Below are 13,332 nucleotides of genomic sequence, written 5' to 3' on the forward strand. Positions count from 1 at the left end.
TCTCCCTTGCTAGGAAAAGTTTCTTTTCATCACTTGTTTGCAAAACTAGCTTATAAGGAGAAGAAGAAGCAACTCTTGTAGATACCACATATATTTTTATAAAATGTATTCATATCTATCTTTTCAGACAGTTTTCAGATATTAAAATGTATTCATAATTTCTTATCTTTCTTTTCAGACAGTCATCATGAAACCAATGTGGCCAATGAAAGCGCTATGCCTACTTGCATTAGTGGCAACGGTGCTCTCGGCTGCAGTCCCTGCTAAAGATGAATACGTAGTATTTGCGACGAATAATCGAAAAGTATGTACTAATTACCTGTTTTATTTATACTATACGACGACCATCAAATGCGACGCGGTTTCATCCACGTTCCAGTTCCCGTGGGAAAATGCTTTGTGAAATATATTTAGTCGATTGAGTAAGTTTTCGTCACTTAAAATTAAGGGCGCTACAATGGTTAATGACTGAAGGATTGGGCGTCTTCATAATATTATGTTTATGATGGTGGTGCCACCTAGGTATTACCCGACATACTACGTGATCTAATGAAAAAAGCACAAGCTAAAATCAGCAAAGCTTAAACACACAGACACCCTTTTAGTCGTTATTATACCTATTATTGCGTCGTCATCGTCCTCTGAGAGTTTTATGTACAAGTATAAGTACCTAGTACATAAAACTCTCAGAGAAACCTAGTAATAAATAATTATTATTTAAAATTGTATTACTCTTCTTCCTCTATCATTTATTTATTTCATAATTTTACACGTAAATAATCGACAAAAGTAACGAGGATCAGAAAAGACAGCATATCTGTAGTAAGAGAACGATCGAACCTATGCCTGTATTATTAATTATTTAAGTAAGATGTTCAAATAGATACTGTCTGTTGTCTGATTATATTTTAATTGAAATAAGGATATAATGATTGAGAAAACGATGTACCTTTGTAACTATTGCAGAGTCGAACAGTATCTACTGATGAAACAACAGACAAGCCATTCAAGCCTGTAAAAATGACAGAGATGCGCGTGCGCTCCGAAATAGCGCTGCGCTACGCGCGCACGTCAGTGATCACACACGTTACGAACCCCGACTCTAGGTCGCAGGAGGCCACCTTCCGCATGCTGCTGCCCGAAACCGCCTTCATAGCAGGATTCACTATGTATGTATATAATAACAGAGATGTTCGTGAGCTCTCATGCGTTGCAAAACTCACAACATTTCAATTAAATATCTCGGGCTAGTCGCGAAACAGAAAGTAGGTACGTTTTTATCTCTGTCAATGTTTCGATTTCTGCCACAAAATCGGGAAAAAGTAAAAGGACATTATTGCAAAGTGATGAGATTTAAAATTGTTTTTGTTATTTCAGGATACTTAGCGGTAAATCCTACAAAGCCTATGTAAAAGAAAAAGAAGAAGCTAAGCAGATTTACACCCAAGCAGTGTCACAGGGTCTCGGTGCAGCTCACGTTGCTACGAAGTAAGTCCTCTGTTTTTTATTCTATGACAAGTAAGTTACAATTTTAATTTTTTTGCCTGTCTGTTTGTTTGTCTTTCTGTATGTCCGGGCTAATCTCTGGTACCCTTGAACCAATTTAAATGGGGCTTTTACTGGCAGATAGTGCAGGTTATGGGCTACTTTTATCCAGAAAAATAAAAAAAACCCGAGGGATTTGTAAATAACAGAATCTCTCGAGTACAAATTCACAAGCATTCGCTAGTGTAAAATAAAATTAATAGGTAACAAATTTTTTATTGCCAGTCATCGTAAAACCTGACAAAATCCTATTTGTCAGTGTTATTATTTTGTGTATTTGCGTATAAGGACATCCCATAATATGGAAGTAGATACTGTTACTTTACAAAGAAAGATCCGGGAAAGATGATAAAGGTTATCGAAGGGAGTTCAAAAACACCTAAGCGGTTGCTTTTATATATTACCACTTATTTTGACTCGCTAAGGGAAACTTGGAGCTAGTTTCGATTATCCTCGATCATCGTTCTTGATGGATTAAAGTCATTGACCTCTTAGTGATTAAAGTTAAATATTAACGGAGGCCCACGACTTCGTTTGCGTGAATCTTATCTTCCATGCGTGAAAGTTCTATAAAAACCCGTTTAACAGTTCCAAACATTAGCCCAGACAAACAGAAACACAGCCAAAAATTAGAAAAGTGTGTAGTGTAGTAATTTAGTGCATAGCATAAGCATAAGATTTTTAAATCATTTTTATAGACACTTAAATTTTACTAGAGCACGCCCGCGACTTCGTCCGCGTGGAATTTAGTTTTTCACAAATCCCTTGGGAACCATGGATTTTTCCGGGATAAAAAGTATGTCTAAGTTAGCGTATGTGTTAATCCAGGCTATAATATATCTTAATACCAAATTACAGCTAATTCGGTTCAGTAGTCGAGGCGTGAAAGAGTAACAAACATTCATATCATCATAATCATCAGTTTTCGCAAACCATTGTTTTTTTCGGGATAAAAAGCCTATGTATGAATCCAGAGTGAAATCTATTTCCATTCCAAATTTCAGCCAAATCGCTTCAGTAAAGAGTAATAAACAGCCAAACATCCATACAAACTTTCGCGTCTATAATATTAGTAGGAAGTAGGATTTACATGAATTGATTGATGTATTGATATTTATTGAAAGTTTAATATAAACAGGGCACGAGATTCTAATCACTTCACGGTGTCAGTCAACGTGGAAGGCAACACAACTGCGGTCTTTGACATGAGATACGAAGAGTTTCTGTTTCGCCGTAACGGGTGTTACAATCATGTAATCAATTTGCATCCTGGCGTCATTGTGCCAAATATGCAGGTCGATGTACATATCAAGGAATCACAAAAGATTACTACACTACGAGTTCCTGAAGTGAGAACTGGCAATGAAATTGATGCAACGGAGAAAGACCCACGTGAGTACAAAATCTATCATAACCTTCATAGCTTATGGACTCTAAATGAAACGAAAATTTCCATAGACATTAAATAATAGGGCTGAGACCTTTTTTAAGTAATTCTGTGTCTTAAGATCTTGCTCTTTACAACATTATAACTAGGGTATTTACATTTATAGTTACAAATTTTAATGAGTAGTTGACGAATTCATCCATGCGTCAGGTGACCCAAAAGAGCGGGTGCTCGTAATAAGTAGTACAGCAAAGCACTATTTTGCCTCTTTGTTTCTGATTTGCACTGCAAAGTTATGAAATGTTCTTCCACCTTTCGTTTTCCTTACCACCTGCAACAATTTTTTAATGTTTTAATAGTTATTCTGCTTTTTTGGACAGACAAATCTAACAAACCAAAAGTCCAGCCATTTTCAAACTGTAAATGGTTTGATTAACTCAACTTTGTTTGATAAATGTAAGATCATGTTAAATTTAACTATTACAGAAAATTCGATAGCAGTTATCACTAGAGGTCGTAAAGAGCGCGAAGCAACAATAACCTTTACTCCTGATGAGAGAGAACAGAGGAGGCTTGCTGCTATATATGTGGTATGCAAGATTTTGTACCTTTTTTTCCTGTCTGAGTAAGTGCCAATGGCTCCATACGGGACCACTACAGCATCACCGGGGGGTTTGGGCGACCGCAGAAGCATCGCCTGATGAGACCCGAAGTCTGAAAGAAAGACAGAGGGTGGAACGACACTCTAAGGGCGTCTCCTGTGAGACTCGGACCTCGGCTTACAGGGACGTTCTGGAAGGGTGATTGGCCTGAGTGAATCAGTCCGAATGCCTCCAAGATCGTGAATTAGAAAAAACCCACGTCCCGGTGACGATAGATATCGCCGACGAAGACGCTGTGTAGCTTCTGTTTGTGTTGCATGAGAAGCATTGTCGGTCGTCATGTCATCGCCTGGATCGTAAAGGACGTTTTTGGGACCCCTCTGATTTTAGTTGGCGTTAACTACAATTTACATAAAGTTATTTTTGCTTGAAGATTGCTATAGTTTGTTAGTTATACCCATAGACGTAATAAATAGACAGATCTCGCTGTGTAACAACTGAAGCACCATAATGTCGCCGAGTATCTTGCATAAATGTGCGAAGTCGATATTTATGGCGCTCGGTCGGGCCGAATGTGGACATGCGAACGGGGCTGAATATGGGAACCTCACATTTTAGTTCAAGAGATGTGTCTACCTAGTTATTACGTCTATGGTTATACCTATATTTTTTCAGGAAAAAACTAAAGAGAAGTCTTCGTCTGAAAAATTCATTGGCTACAGTAGCGATGAAGATGAACAAGAGAGCGAAGACGGTAAAGTGCTTGGACAGTTTGTCGTGCAATATGACGTTGAGCGAAACAACAATGGTGAAATTTTGGTATGTACAATCCCTTTGTTGGATGTGAATCATTCTATTATGGAAATTACTATAAATATATAAATGTGATTCGTACGACTAGCTTCTTCCTTCTATTAACATATTGATAGCTTCAAGATTAATCACCTTTAGCGATTCGAGATTAAAAATAAGTAATTCATTTTGGTTATGTGCCTACTTCCGCAAAACTACTATAACCCGAATCTATTGAAGCTGATCCCTCGGCATGCAGGATGTAACCCCTTCGCGTTACATGTTCATTGCAGAATCTCTGATATGTAGGGCCCTTCAATATATACGAGAGAACAGATACGTTATTTAAAAATATTTCAGGTTAATGATGGATATTTCGTACACTTCCTGTCTCCGTCGTCGCTTCCTCCACTGAGCAAGAAAGTGGTGTTTGTTCTGGACACTTCAGGATCCATGGCGGGCCGCAAAATAGAGCAGTTGCGTGAAGCCATGATAGCCATACTCTCTGACCTCAATCCACACGACTTTTTCAACATCGTCGAGTTCAACTCTTATGTTAAGGTAAGCTACATATTAAAAGTCGTACTGTAAGACTCAATATAAATAAAATAAAATTAAATAGCCTTTATTCATGAAGATTTAGGTACACTTTTTCTTAAGTTATATAGGTACAGTTAAATGATGTCCCTAATCTCATTGTGCCTAATAGCAATGGCCTCCTCCAGCTCCCGCCAGCTTTCTGTCCAGAGTTACTCTTCTCCAGAATGGGCCAGCTGTAAGCTTCAGCTCATCTTCCCATCGTGTATGCTGCCGTCCCTTTTTTCGTCTCCCATTGCGAGGGTACCATTGTGTGACAAGGGTACTTCACTCTTCTTGAGGATCCCGAAGCATATGACCTGTCCATCTCCACTTAAGCTGACCCTGATCCTGGTTAAAATGTCGGTAACTCTGGTCTTTTTCCTTATATTATTGTTTCTTTTTCTCTCTCTCTTCTTTTCCCACCATGCTGCGCTCCATTGCCGTCTGGCATTTCTGAAGACTATCCCTCTGGGCCCTGTTTAGCGCCCAGGTTTCGCAACCATATGTTATGCTGGATAAACCACATATATCAAAAACTTTTCGCTTTAAATTTATGGTTGTTTCCTTATTTTTCATGATTTCTTTAAGTCCCCAGTGCTTTTTCCACCCCAAATTTATACTCTTGTTTATTTCTTTTGCTGTTTGGTTTGTTTAAGATTTAATAGCTCAAGAGTCATAGGTCGTCGTTAGATCCCCGCCCCGCTGGACTATTTAATTGTTGTATCCACTCCTAAGTCCTAACACAGTCTTTTCCGACTAGTTGGAATATTGATCATGTTTAAAACAGCTTAACCGGGCTTTTTGGTATTCTGATAATGGGACCTAGGAACAGGACGTAGGCTACATTTGTCACTAATATAAAAAGATAAAATGTGAAATTAGGATTAAAAGATTGAATGAAAAGTCCTCCATTTTAAAGTTACAGTTATTTTTATTTTTGAGTTACAGAAAAATATGTATAAACCATGAAAGAAAATAGACTACTTTTTGTCCCTAATATAAAAAAGAGAAGATGGTGAAATAGGGGATGAAAGTTTGTATCTTTCCATACAAACTTTCATTCCCTATTTCCTTTACTTTTAGAGTTACAGTTATAAAAATGTGTGCATAAATCATGAAAGAAATACGAAATGTTTTGTGATTCAAGAATTTTTAAAAATCAACCCCAACGGTTGAAAGGGGTAGATGAAAGCCAACAGTAATTATTTGCGGATGAAGTTGAAGGAGTCCGTCCAGTAATAAAAAAATAATGCTTGATCATTGTTAAACAGGTCCATGATCTGAAGGAAGCAGATGAGGAGCCTCCACCGAGATATCAGCATTATTCGTACTACAACACGCGTGACACGCCTGTCACACTGGTGCCCGCGTCCCCTGCCACTCCTGAAAACATTGCCAAGGCGAAAGTTGTTGTGAACAGACTCTATGCGAGTGGAGGTATGTTATGACCATTTTTTTTTTTTGTACACAATAATTTTGATATTGTTTTCAGTTATTCAACTCACAAATGTTTCATTCGGCGTTGACGGGTCGTAATAATTTATCGAACAAAATTTAATTGTTTTTGTGCTTAATTTTGCAGAATATTTACTAATAGGTAGTAACTGTATTTCGATATATCTGTCCGCCCTGGGTCCGGGGTATGCACTTCCAACTTTTCAGTTATGTGCATTTTAAGAAATTCAATTTCAATGCAGATGTTTTTCCTTCACCGTTTACATCGTGAGGAAATCTACATACCTGAGAATTTTCTTAATTCTCTACGTGTGTGGAGTCTGTCAATCCGCATTTGGCCAGCGTGGTGGACTAAGGCCTAACCCCTTTCATTCTGAGAAAAGACTCGAGCTCAACAGTGAGCAGAATATAGGTTATTAATGATCATGATGATATATCTGTATAGAGCCTGCAATAAACGGTTTTATTTTTAACCAACTTCCAAAAAGGAGGAGGTTCATATATATATTCTATCTTCTATTCTATTCTATATCTATATTCTAGTCTGTATATTTATATTTTTTTTTTATATTATAAATAGGTACCAACATCCAAAGCGCATTAGAAGTGGGTCTAAAACTAGTTAGAGAGAGTGTTAAAAAGGAAAATGGAACGAAAGCGTCGAGCGGAGTCACCGAAGCCGCTGTTGCGAAGATCGAAGAGGATCTGAAAAAAGATCGTAAGTGTCATCTTTGTTCTAAGTAATTTAGGCTTTCGTACTTTTGTTAGTGTTGTAAGACATTGTTTCATAAACACCATGATCAAATTTTTAGTACCAAACGTAGGATTGTAGATCAACAGTTGAAGGTTGTCAGTATCATAATTGACGTCCACGCGATTGACATCCACTGGCCACTACCCCTTTTTGACTTCCATCGCATCCAGCGACTCCCTACAACTCGCTAGTGTCGTCACCCCAGTAGGTGTGGATAAACAATACTTTGCCACCGACCGACGGGCAAAGAAATACTAAAACTACGTTTATCACCACCTGCAGCATCATTAAATTTAACTAATTTTACTTAAAACTTGTTTTTCTCTTTTCAGTTCATTACTTTCTACAAGACTTCAACAGTCGGGTTATTGTTTTTATAACAATATTTCTTTTGCTAGGACTTGTTTTGTTGTAATTTTTTTTTTTTTAATTAAATAAAACTTTCAGAATTGGAGCCCATCATCATCTTTTTGACTGACGGCGACCCGACCGTCGGTGAGACAAGTCCCAGCCGCATCATCTCCTCCATTACTGAACAGAACACCGGCCAGAGACAACGGGGAGTAATCCACTCTCTTGCGTTTGGTAAGCGTATACTTTTTAGTGCAATGGCGTTAATAACATCATTTTCTACCAATAATATGTCATTATGTCGGAAAATTTGGTTTAGAAATGCAAATGAACCGAGAAAGCTGAATTTTGGACATAAAGTGAGGGACCTAAAAAGCTGAACTTAAAATTCTCTACCGAGATTTTCTATGTGCATTTTCCGCTATCTTGAAAAGAGAGTTGAATTCAGTTTAACAATGACTTGGTTTTCTTTTTAGATATGAAAAGGAGAATGGCGAGGTTGCATGTATTTTGGGACTAGCAGATAGAAGTAGCGTACATAATGGAAACCCATTAATAGTTGTTAATCGTGATTAAAGTAAGAAAAACGTAAATGGTAACCAATCTTGAAAAGCAGGGAGAAAAAAGATATACCTTAAAATTAGAAGGTACACTGTCTATGCATACGAATAAATGTAAATTTTATGCTGAAAAACACCGCCGCTTACGGTCGGTCTCAGGCAACAAGTAGAACAATTTTACTATGCTAAGTATAGAAGTAATCTTGATTCCCGTTCTGTAAAAACTTAATATTTTTTTACAAGTATCTTATAAAAGAATAGTTTTAATTAATACAAATATATGAGTGTACGACACTTCTGAGTGTGACTCCCACTTTCGCCATCCTCCTTTTGTTGCTCTTTATAAGTTAAAGTTCTCTACATTTTTCACGAGTCACTCATCGTTATTCATATATTAAGATGTCAGAAAATGCACATAATAAATCTTGGTTGAGAATTTCAAGTTCAGCTTTTTAGTTCCCCTTATATCTGCTAAGGTGGAGGCGCTCCCCCTCATCTCCCCAGGGTTTAAATAGGTCTAAGAATATTAAAATAAGCCTATGCTGATATGTATCCACAGGCGAAGATGCCGATCGCGGTTTTCTGCGCAAAATCTCCCTGAAAAACGACGGCTTCATGCGACACATCTATGAGGGTGCCGACGCAGCGATGCAACTGCACGACTTCTACCGACAAATCTCTTCGCCACTCCTCTCTGGTGTGACGTTCACATATCCTGAAAAGCAGGTAAATACATATAATACTAGCGATCCTCTCCGACTTCACAAGAGTGTAGATACTAATATTCTTTTGTTTTTCTAGATAAAAGAAGGCTCTGTCAGTCGTACGCAGTTCCGTACAATCAATGAAGGCTCAGAGGTGGCGGTGGTAGGGCGGCTCGCTGAAGAGGCCACCGAGCTTACTCCAGAAGTCAGCGGCTTTTGCGGCGACGAAGATGGCGCTGGGAGAGTAAGACCGACTCATTATATTTTTTTTGACATATATGTCGGCGGAGCTGACTAAATTCCACTTCTGATAACGGAGAAGCCGTAGCCTCAGAGCAGGTTCTAAGATTAACGTGTCAAGGATGGCAGATACACAATGTCCACAGACAAACAACTGACAGATAAATGACACGTACTCCTTGACGTTTCTAAAGATATCGCTACCTAATTAGTTACTCTAATTAATGTAAGATGGCGCTACTATCTAATCTAATTGTTTTTTTGGGTACTTCTAAAGGAACAAAGGAACCCTTATAAGATAAGCAGGGCTATTTTGTAACGATGTTTTATAACTCGCTAGTGCGAGTTTCGAATTCGTCTCTATCTCTATCTGTCTACAATACTATAGACAGAGAAAGATAGAGGTGAATTATAAACTCCTGCGAGTTGTACAAAATACGTCACGTCTCATCCTAGGTCTAGTGTTAAAGGATAGGTATTAAGAAGAAGAAAGGATAACGTAGTATTTTTTTCTCTAGAAACGTTATCGTGTAACTCCGAAAGTGGCCGTAAACCGCACCAAGGACGAATACTTGCCGCTAGAGCGGCTGTGGGCGTATCTCACCATCAAGCAACTGCTAGACAAGCGCGACGCCGGCGACGACAACGATGATAGCATTGACGACTCTAACAAACCTGAGAAAAAGGCTCTCGCTATAGCACTTAAGGTACGAATTGACGAGACATCTCGTGAAGACAAATTACATACTGTTGAACAATAGCGGCGGATAAATATCGTTCTCTTTTTAGATCCATCGAAAGAGAAAGAGCTATATTTTCGAATCGATATATGCCTTTGACGCATTTTAAGTCTATGAACTGTATTTTGCATATTTGAATTATAAATAATTATGCATAAGGGAGATGTTTTATGCATGGATTAAGATTTAAACCTCAATCATCTTCAAAGTAAAGTGAACTATAATTAATAGTAATGAGATCCACTTTACTTGAAAATTGAAGTTAAAATCTTATTCAATTTTTATAAATATGACCGAAAGGGCAGCGTTTTCTATATAAGCTCACAGACGACTTATCTTTTCTTCCAAAATATATAACAAAACTTTCTTTATGAATCACTCTGTAGCGCCTTTTATTAGAAGCACTCCGATCACTATTAGAAAATTTATAGTTCTCTATCTATTAACTAACAACTGCATAAAAACCGTCCAGTAGCGAATAGACAGACAGACGCGGCGGAGGATTTTGTTTTATAATATGCAAAGATATAGACAGATAATATAATTAGTATTATTTTGTTTCATATATTTCGCAGTACGAGTTCGTCACACCTCTGACCTCACTAGTAGTAGTGAAGCCTGAAGAGAGTAACGCTGTGGACGTGGAGTCCGTTGATAAAATATGTAAGTAAAAAGATTTCGTCACTTGATAATCACTATACTCGTGAGTAATCGATAATCGAATCTTCTAACTCGTACTCGTGTTTGTACGAAAACGTCACTATGACAGTCCTAATGTAGTATCATACAGATACAGTAGTACAGAGTGCAACAGGGAGATGTTATTTCCCCGATGCTTTTTATAATCGTACACCACGCATTATTGTAAATGAACGTAGGATGGACAACGATGTAGTTGTCTTCGCAGATTGTGGATGATTTTAGTATTCAAATACATTAGAGTTTCACAGAGGATGGACTTTAATATTGACACGAGTAAGAAAAAGATCATGCACCGCTCCACCTTGATATTGTTAAAAACTTTGCATACTAAAATTGTTAACGAGTATGTACCTAATATACAATACAATGGTCCAGTGATATCCCCGAATAATCTGGTTTTTAAAAAAATGAAGCATAGAATCCTACGGGAAATTCCTTTCTTTAGAAATTTCTCAGTGACTGAAGACCTTTAAGCAGGGTGTCATGCCAGTGATGACTTACGGATATTGAACCTTATTACTAATTTCGGGTCTCTTATGAAGGTTCAAAGTCACGCAGTGGGTGATAGAGCGAGATATGTATATCTGTGTAATAAAATCAGAAATTAGGAGACTCGCAGAATACCAATCATCAACATGCAAGTTGAAGTTGCAATGGTCATATAGATCAAACAGTCGATGTCGAATGCGAATTTCTTCAATCTTATTAGTCTAATCTATTTTATAATTTTTAGCTCAAGACGCGTCAGGTGCTTTTATACCCCTTTCGGGCCCACCATCAGCACCAAACAATGCGTATTTGACCTCTTTTGGAGCATCCTATGCTGCACTCCCAGGTAAAGGAATATGTTTCCTGTTAATACATTTAACAATTCATTATAACCTTCATTGATAACTGTCTTGTCGTTTACTATTTACTACTTACTTATTACTTTTAATACTTACTTGTTTCTGGGAATGGACTTTAACTTTTTCATCAGTCAACACGCTGGTTAATTAAGTTGGTTTGTGTTTTTGTAACTTATAATATTAATACCTACCATTTTCATGTTAGTACTGTACTTGCTCTGTTTTAACATGCAATAAGTATATTACTCTATTATGTGCTCAGTCATTATTGTGACTAGTGTATTATGGTTTGTTATACTTTTATACATATTGCGTATATTATGCTTTACTTACTATTATATAACATACAAACTAGACTAATACAAAGTACTCGTATACCTTTAAAGAAACATTATAAGTAAGACAATTTTTTTTCTCTTTTATTTTCTATTTTATTGCTAACTCTCTAACTTGCTATTGTTAATTAATAAACGGGTTTTACTAAAATGCATAATGTTTTATTTTGGTCAGTTGGCAGTAAATATAATAAATCTCAGTTAAAAACACAAAAAGAACTTTTAGCTTTCTATATCTCGTGCGCTTTAACTTGGCTACCAAACACAACCAAACAAACACAATACAATTGCAAACATCATTCGAGCCAGGTGTTAAGTTAATCCGTACGAGCTGTACCTTCTTTATTTTTCAGCTAAACTGAATTTATGTATCATACTCGTAAATCATTTTTACATAAATAATGAATCAGGCTTTAGTTGTTCTTCAGAAACCTCAATAAATATATTAAAAAATTTGAATTTTATTTAAAGTTAAGGTACTGTGGACCAACTTTTGTGGCGTCTAGCGTAGGAGATTGTACATGTTAGGTACTTATTATAAGCAAAATATAAATAAAAAATATAGGCAAAATGAAATTCTGCGAAAGTGAGATCATTTAGTTATTTTTACCCGACTGTGTCAAAAGGAGATGTTTAAGCAAAACCGTTACTTTGATGATAAAAATACTTGGTACAAAAATTCAACGTCATGATGCACAATTAATTACAGTTATAATTAATTGTTCTTTGATCTTTTTTGTCAAACATTAAAAAAATGTTATTAAAAGTCGATGGTTTTAGATTTAAGTTGCACTCATTCAGTATTTAGGCTTATCGCTAATTTATTTAGTCATATTAATGGCTGTGTCAAAATTTTGCTTGGTTTGCACTCAAGCTGGCTCGCACGAGGCATTATGGGGCTTACATTTCATTCATTTATAGGATTGCCTGGGCCTCCTGCATCACATGCGTTTTATGCATCCGGTGTACCCCTCGCTCTCGATGCAGCAGCGTTTTCGGATATTCGGTTTGAAGATGAAGCGGATAGCGGTGAGAATGGTTAATACAATTTCTTTAGTTTTCTAGAGTTACTTTACTTATGACGACAGTACGCAGTTTGATATTGTAGGAATGTGTATACTTTCAAATTCTTCTATTTTGTGTAACTTTTCTAATTGTTTTTTTTTTGTATAAAAATTGGAATTTTGTCCATGTAAATACGACATCATAGGAATACCAATTAAAAGTAGGAATTACATTGTGCTGTTAGGATGAAAGTTTACAAAATAGAAGAAACTGAAATTTTGTGCAAATGTGAACTACGTTAAGATGGTTAACAATAATGAAAAGATGATGACGATGAATGGAATGGAATAATACACTAAATAATGTAAGCTTTTTACAGATTTGAGATAATTTTAACGCTGCATCATGCATGTTCCGTGGAATCATCTTTGGGAAACGCTTCTGCGATGTCATCGAATTCACTGGGCACAGTAGGTTCCCTTTATTTTAGTACCTATCGGTATTTATGAACTCTGACGTCTCTATATCATTCATCAGTGACTATGACGGAAAAATTGTTTTGATTTAACAGATTTTGCAAATCCTGGCAGGACAGTCGCTTTGTTTACGAGTACATCCAGTAAGTTCGTTACTTTTTCTTTAGCTACAATTATTTTTATATTTTTTTTTATTTTAAATACTATTTTTTAAATTTCGATATTGCTAATATACTTAATAATTATCATCATCATCG

At 36.7% G+C, this 13,332-nt stretch overlaps 1 protein-coding gene across 12 annotated transcripts in view; it reads left to right on the forward strand.

Moving 5' to 3' along the window:
* The window catches only part of LOC112058428 (inter-alpha-trypsin inhibitor heavy chain H4), a 37,695-nt gene that overhangs the window by 4,710 nt on the left and 19,653 nt on the right, over window positions 1-13,332 (forward strand). For 3 of the 12 annotated variants that reach the window (XM_024099266.2, XM_052891636.1, XM_024099268.2), the window contains exons 2-17: window positions 179-304; window positions 967-1,169; window positions 1,378-1,488; window positions 2,684-2,937; window positions 3,419-3,522; window positions 4,210-4,353; window positions 4,687-4,887; window positions 6,177-6,342; window positions 6,941-7,078; window positions 7,562-7,699; window positions 8,585-8,751; window positions 8,827-8,973; window positions 9,488-9,676; window positions 10,285-10,372; window positions 11,145-11,246; window positions 12,516-12,632. In XM_024099266.2, coding sequence (XP_023955034.2) covers window positions 188-304; window positions 967-1,169; window positions 1,378-1,488; window positions 2,684-2,937; window positions 3,419-3,522; window positions 4,210-4,353; window positions 4,687-4,887; window positions 6,177-6,342; window positions 6,941-7,078; window positions 7,562-7,699; window positions 8,585-8,751; window positions 8,827-8,973; window positions 9,488-9,676; window positions 10,285-10,372; window positions 11,145-11,246; window positions 12,516-12,632 — 2,386 coding nt within the window. In that variant the 5' untranslated portion in view covers window positions 179-187. Of the gene's footprint in view, window positions 1-178; window positions 305-966; window positions 1,170-1,377; window positions 1,489-2,683; window positions 2,938-3,418; window positions 3,523-4,209; window positions 4,354-4,686; window positions 4,888-6,176; window positions 6,343-6,940; window positions 7,079-7,561; window positions 7,700-8,584; window positions 8,752-8,826; window positions 8,974-9,487; window positions 9,677-10,284; window positions 10,373-11,144; window positions 11,247-12,515; window positions 12,633-13,170; window positions 13,219-13,332 lie in introns of all 12 variants that reach the window. The other 9 variants (XM_052891635.1, XM_052891638.1, XM_024099269.2 and 6 more) reach the window with 3 other exon arrangements.

This window comes from Bicyclus anynana, chromosome 4 (genome assembly GCF_947172395.1).
Source record: "Bicyclus anynana chromosome 4, ilBicAnyn1.1, whole genome shotgun sequence".
NCBI lineage: Eukaryota > Metazoa > Arthropoda > Insecta > Lepidoptera > Nymphalidae > Bicyclus > Bicyclus anynana.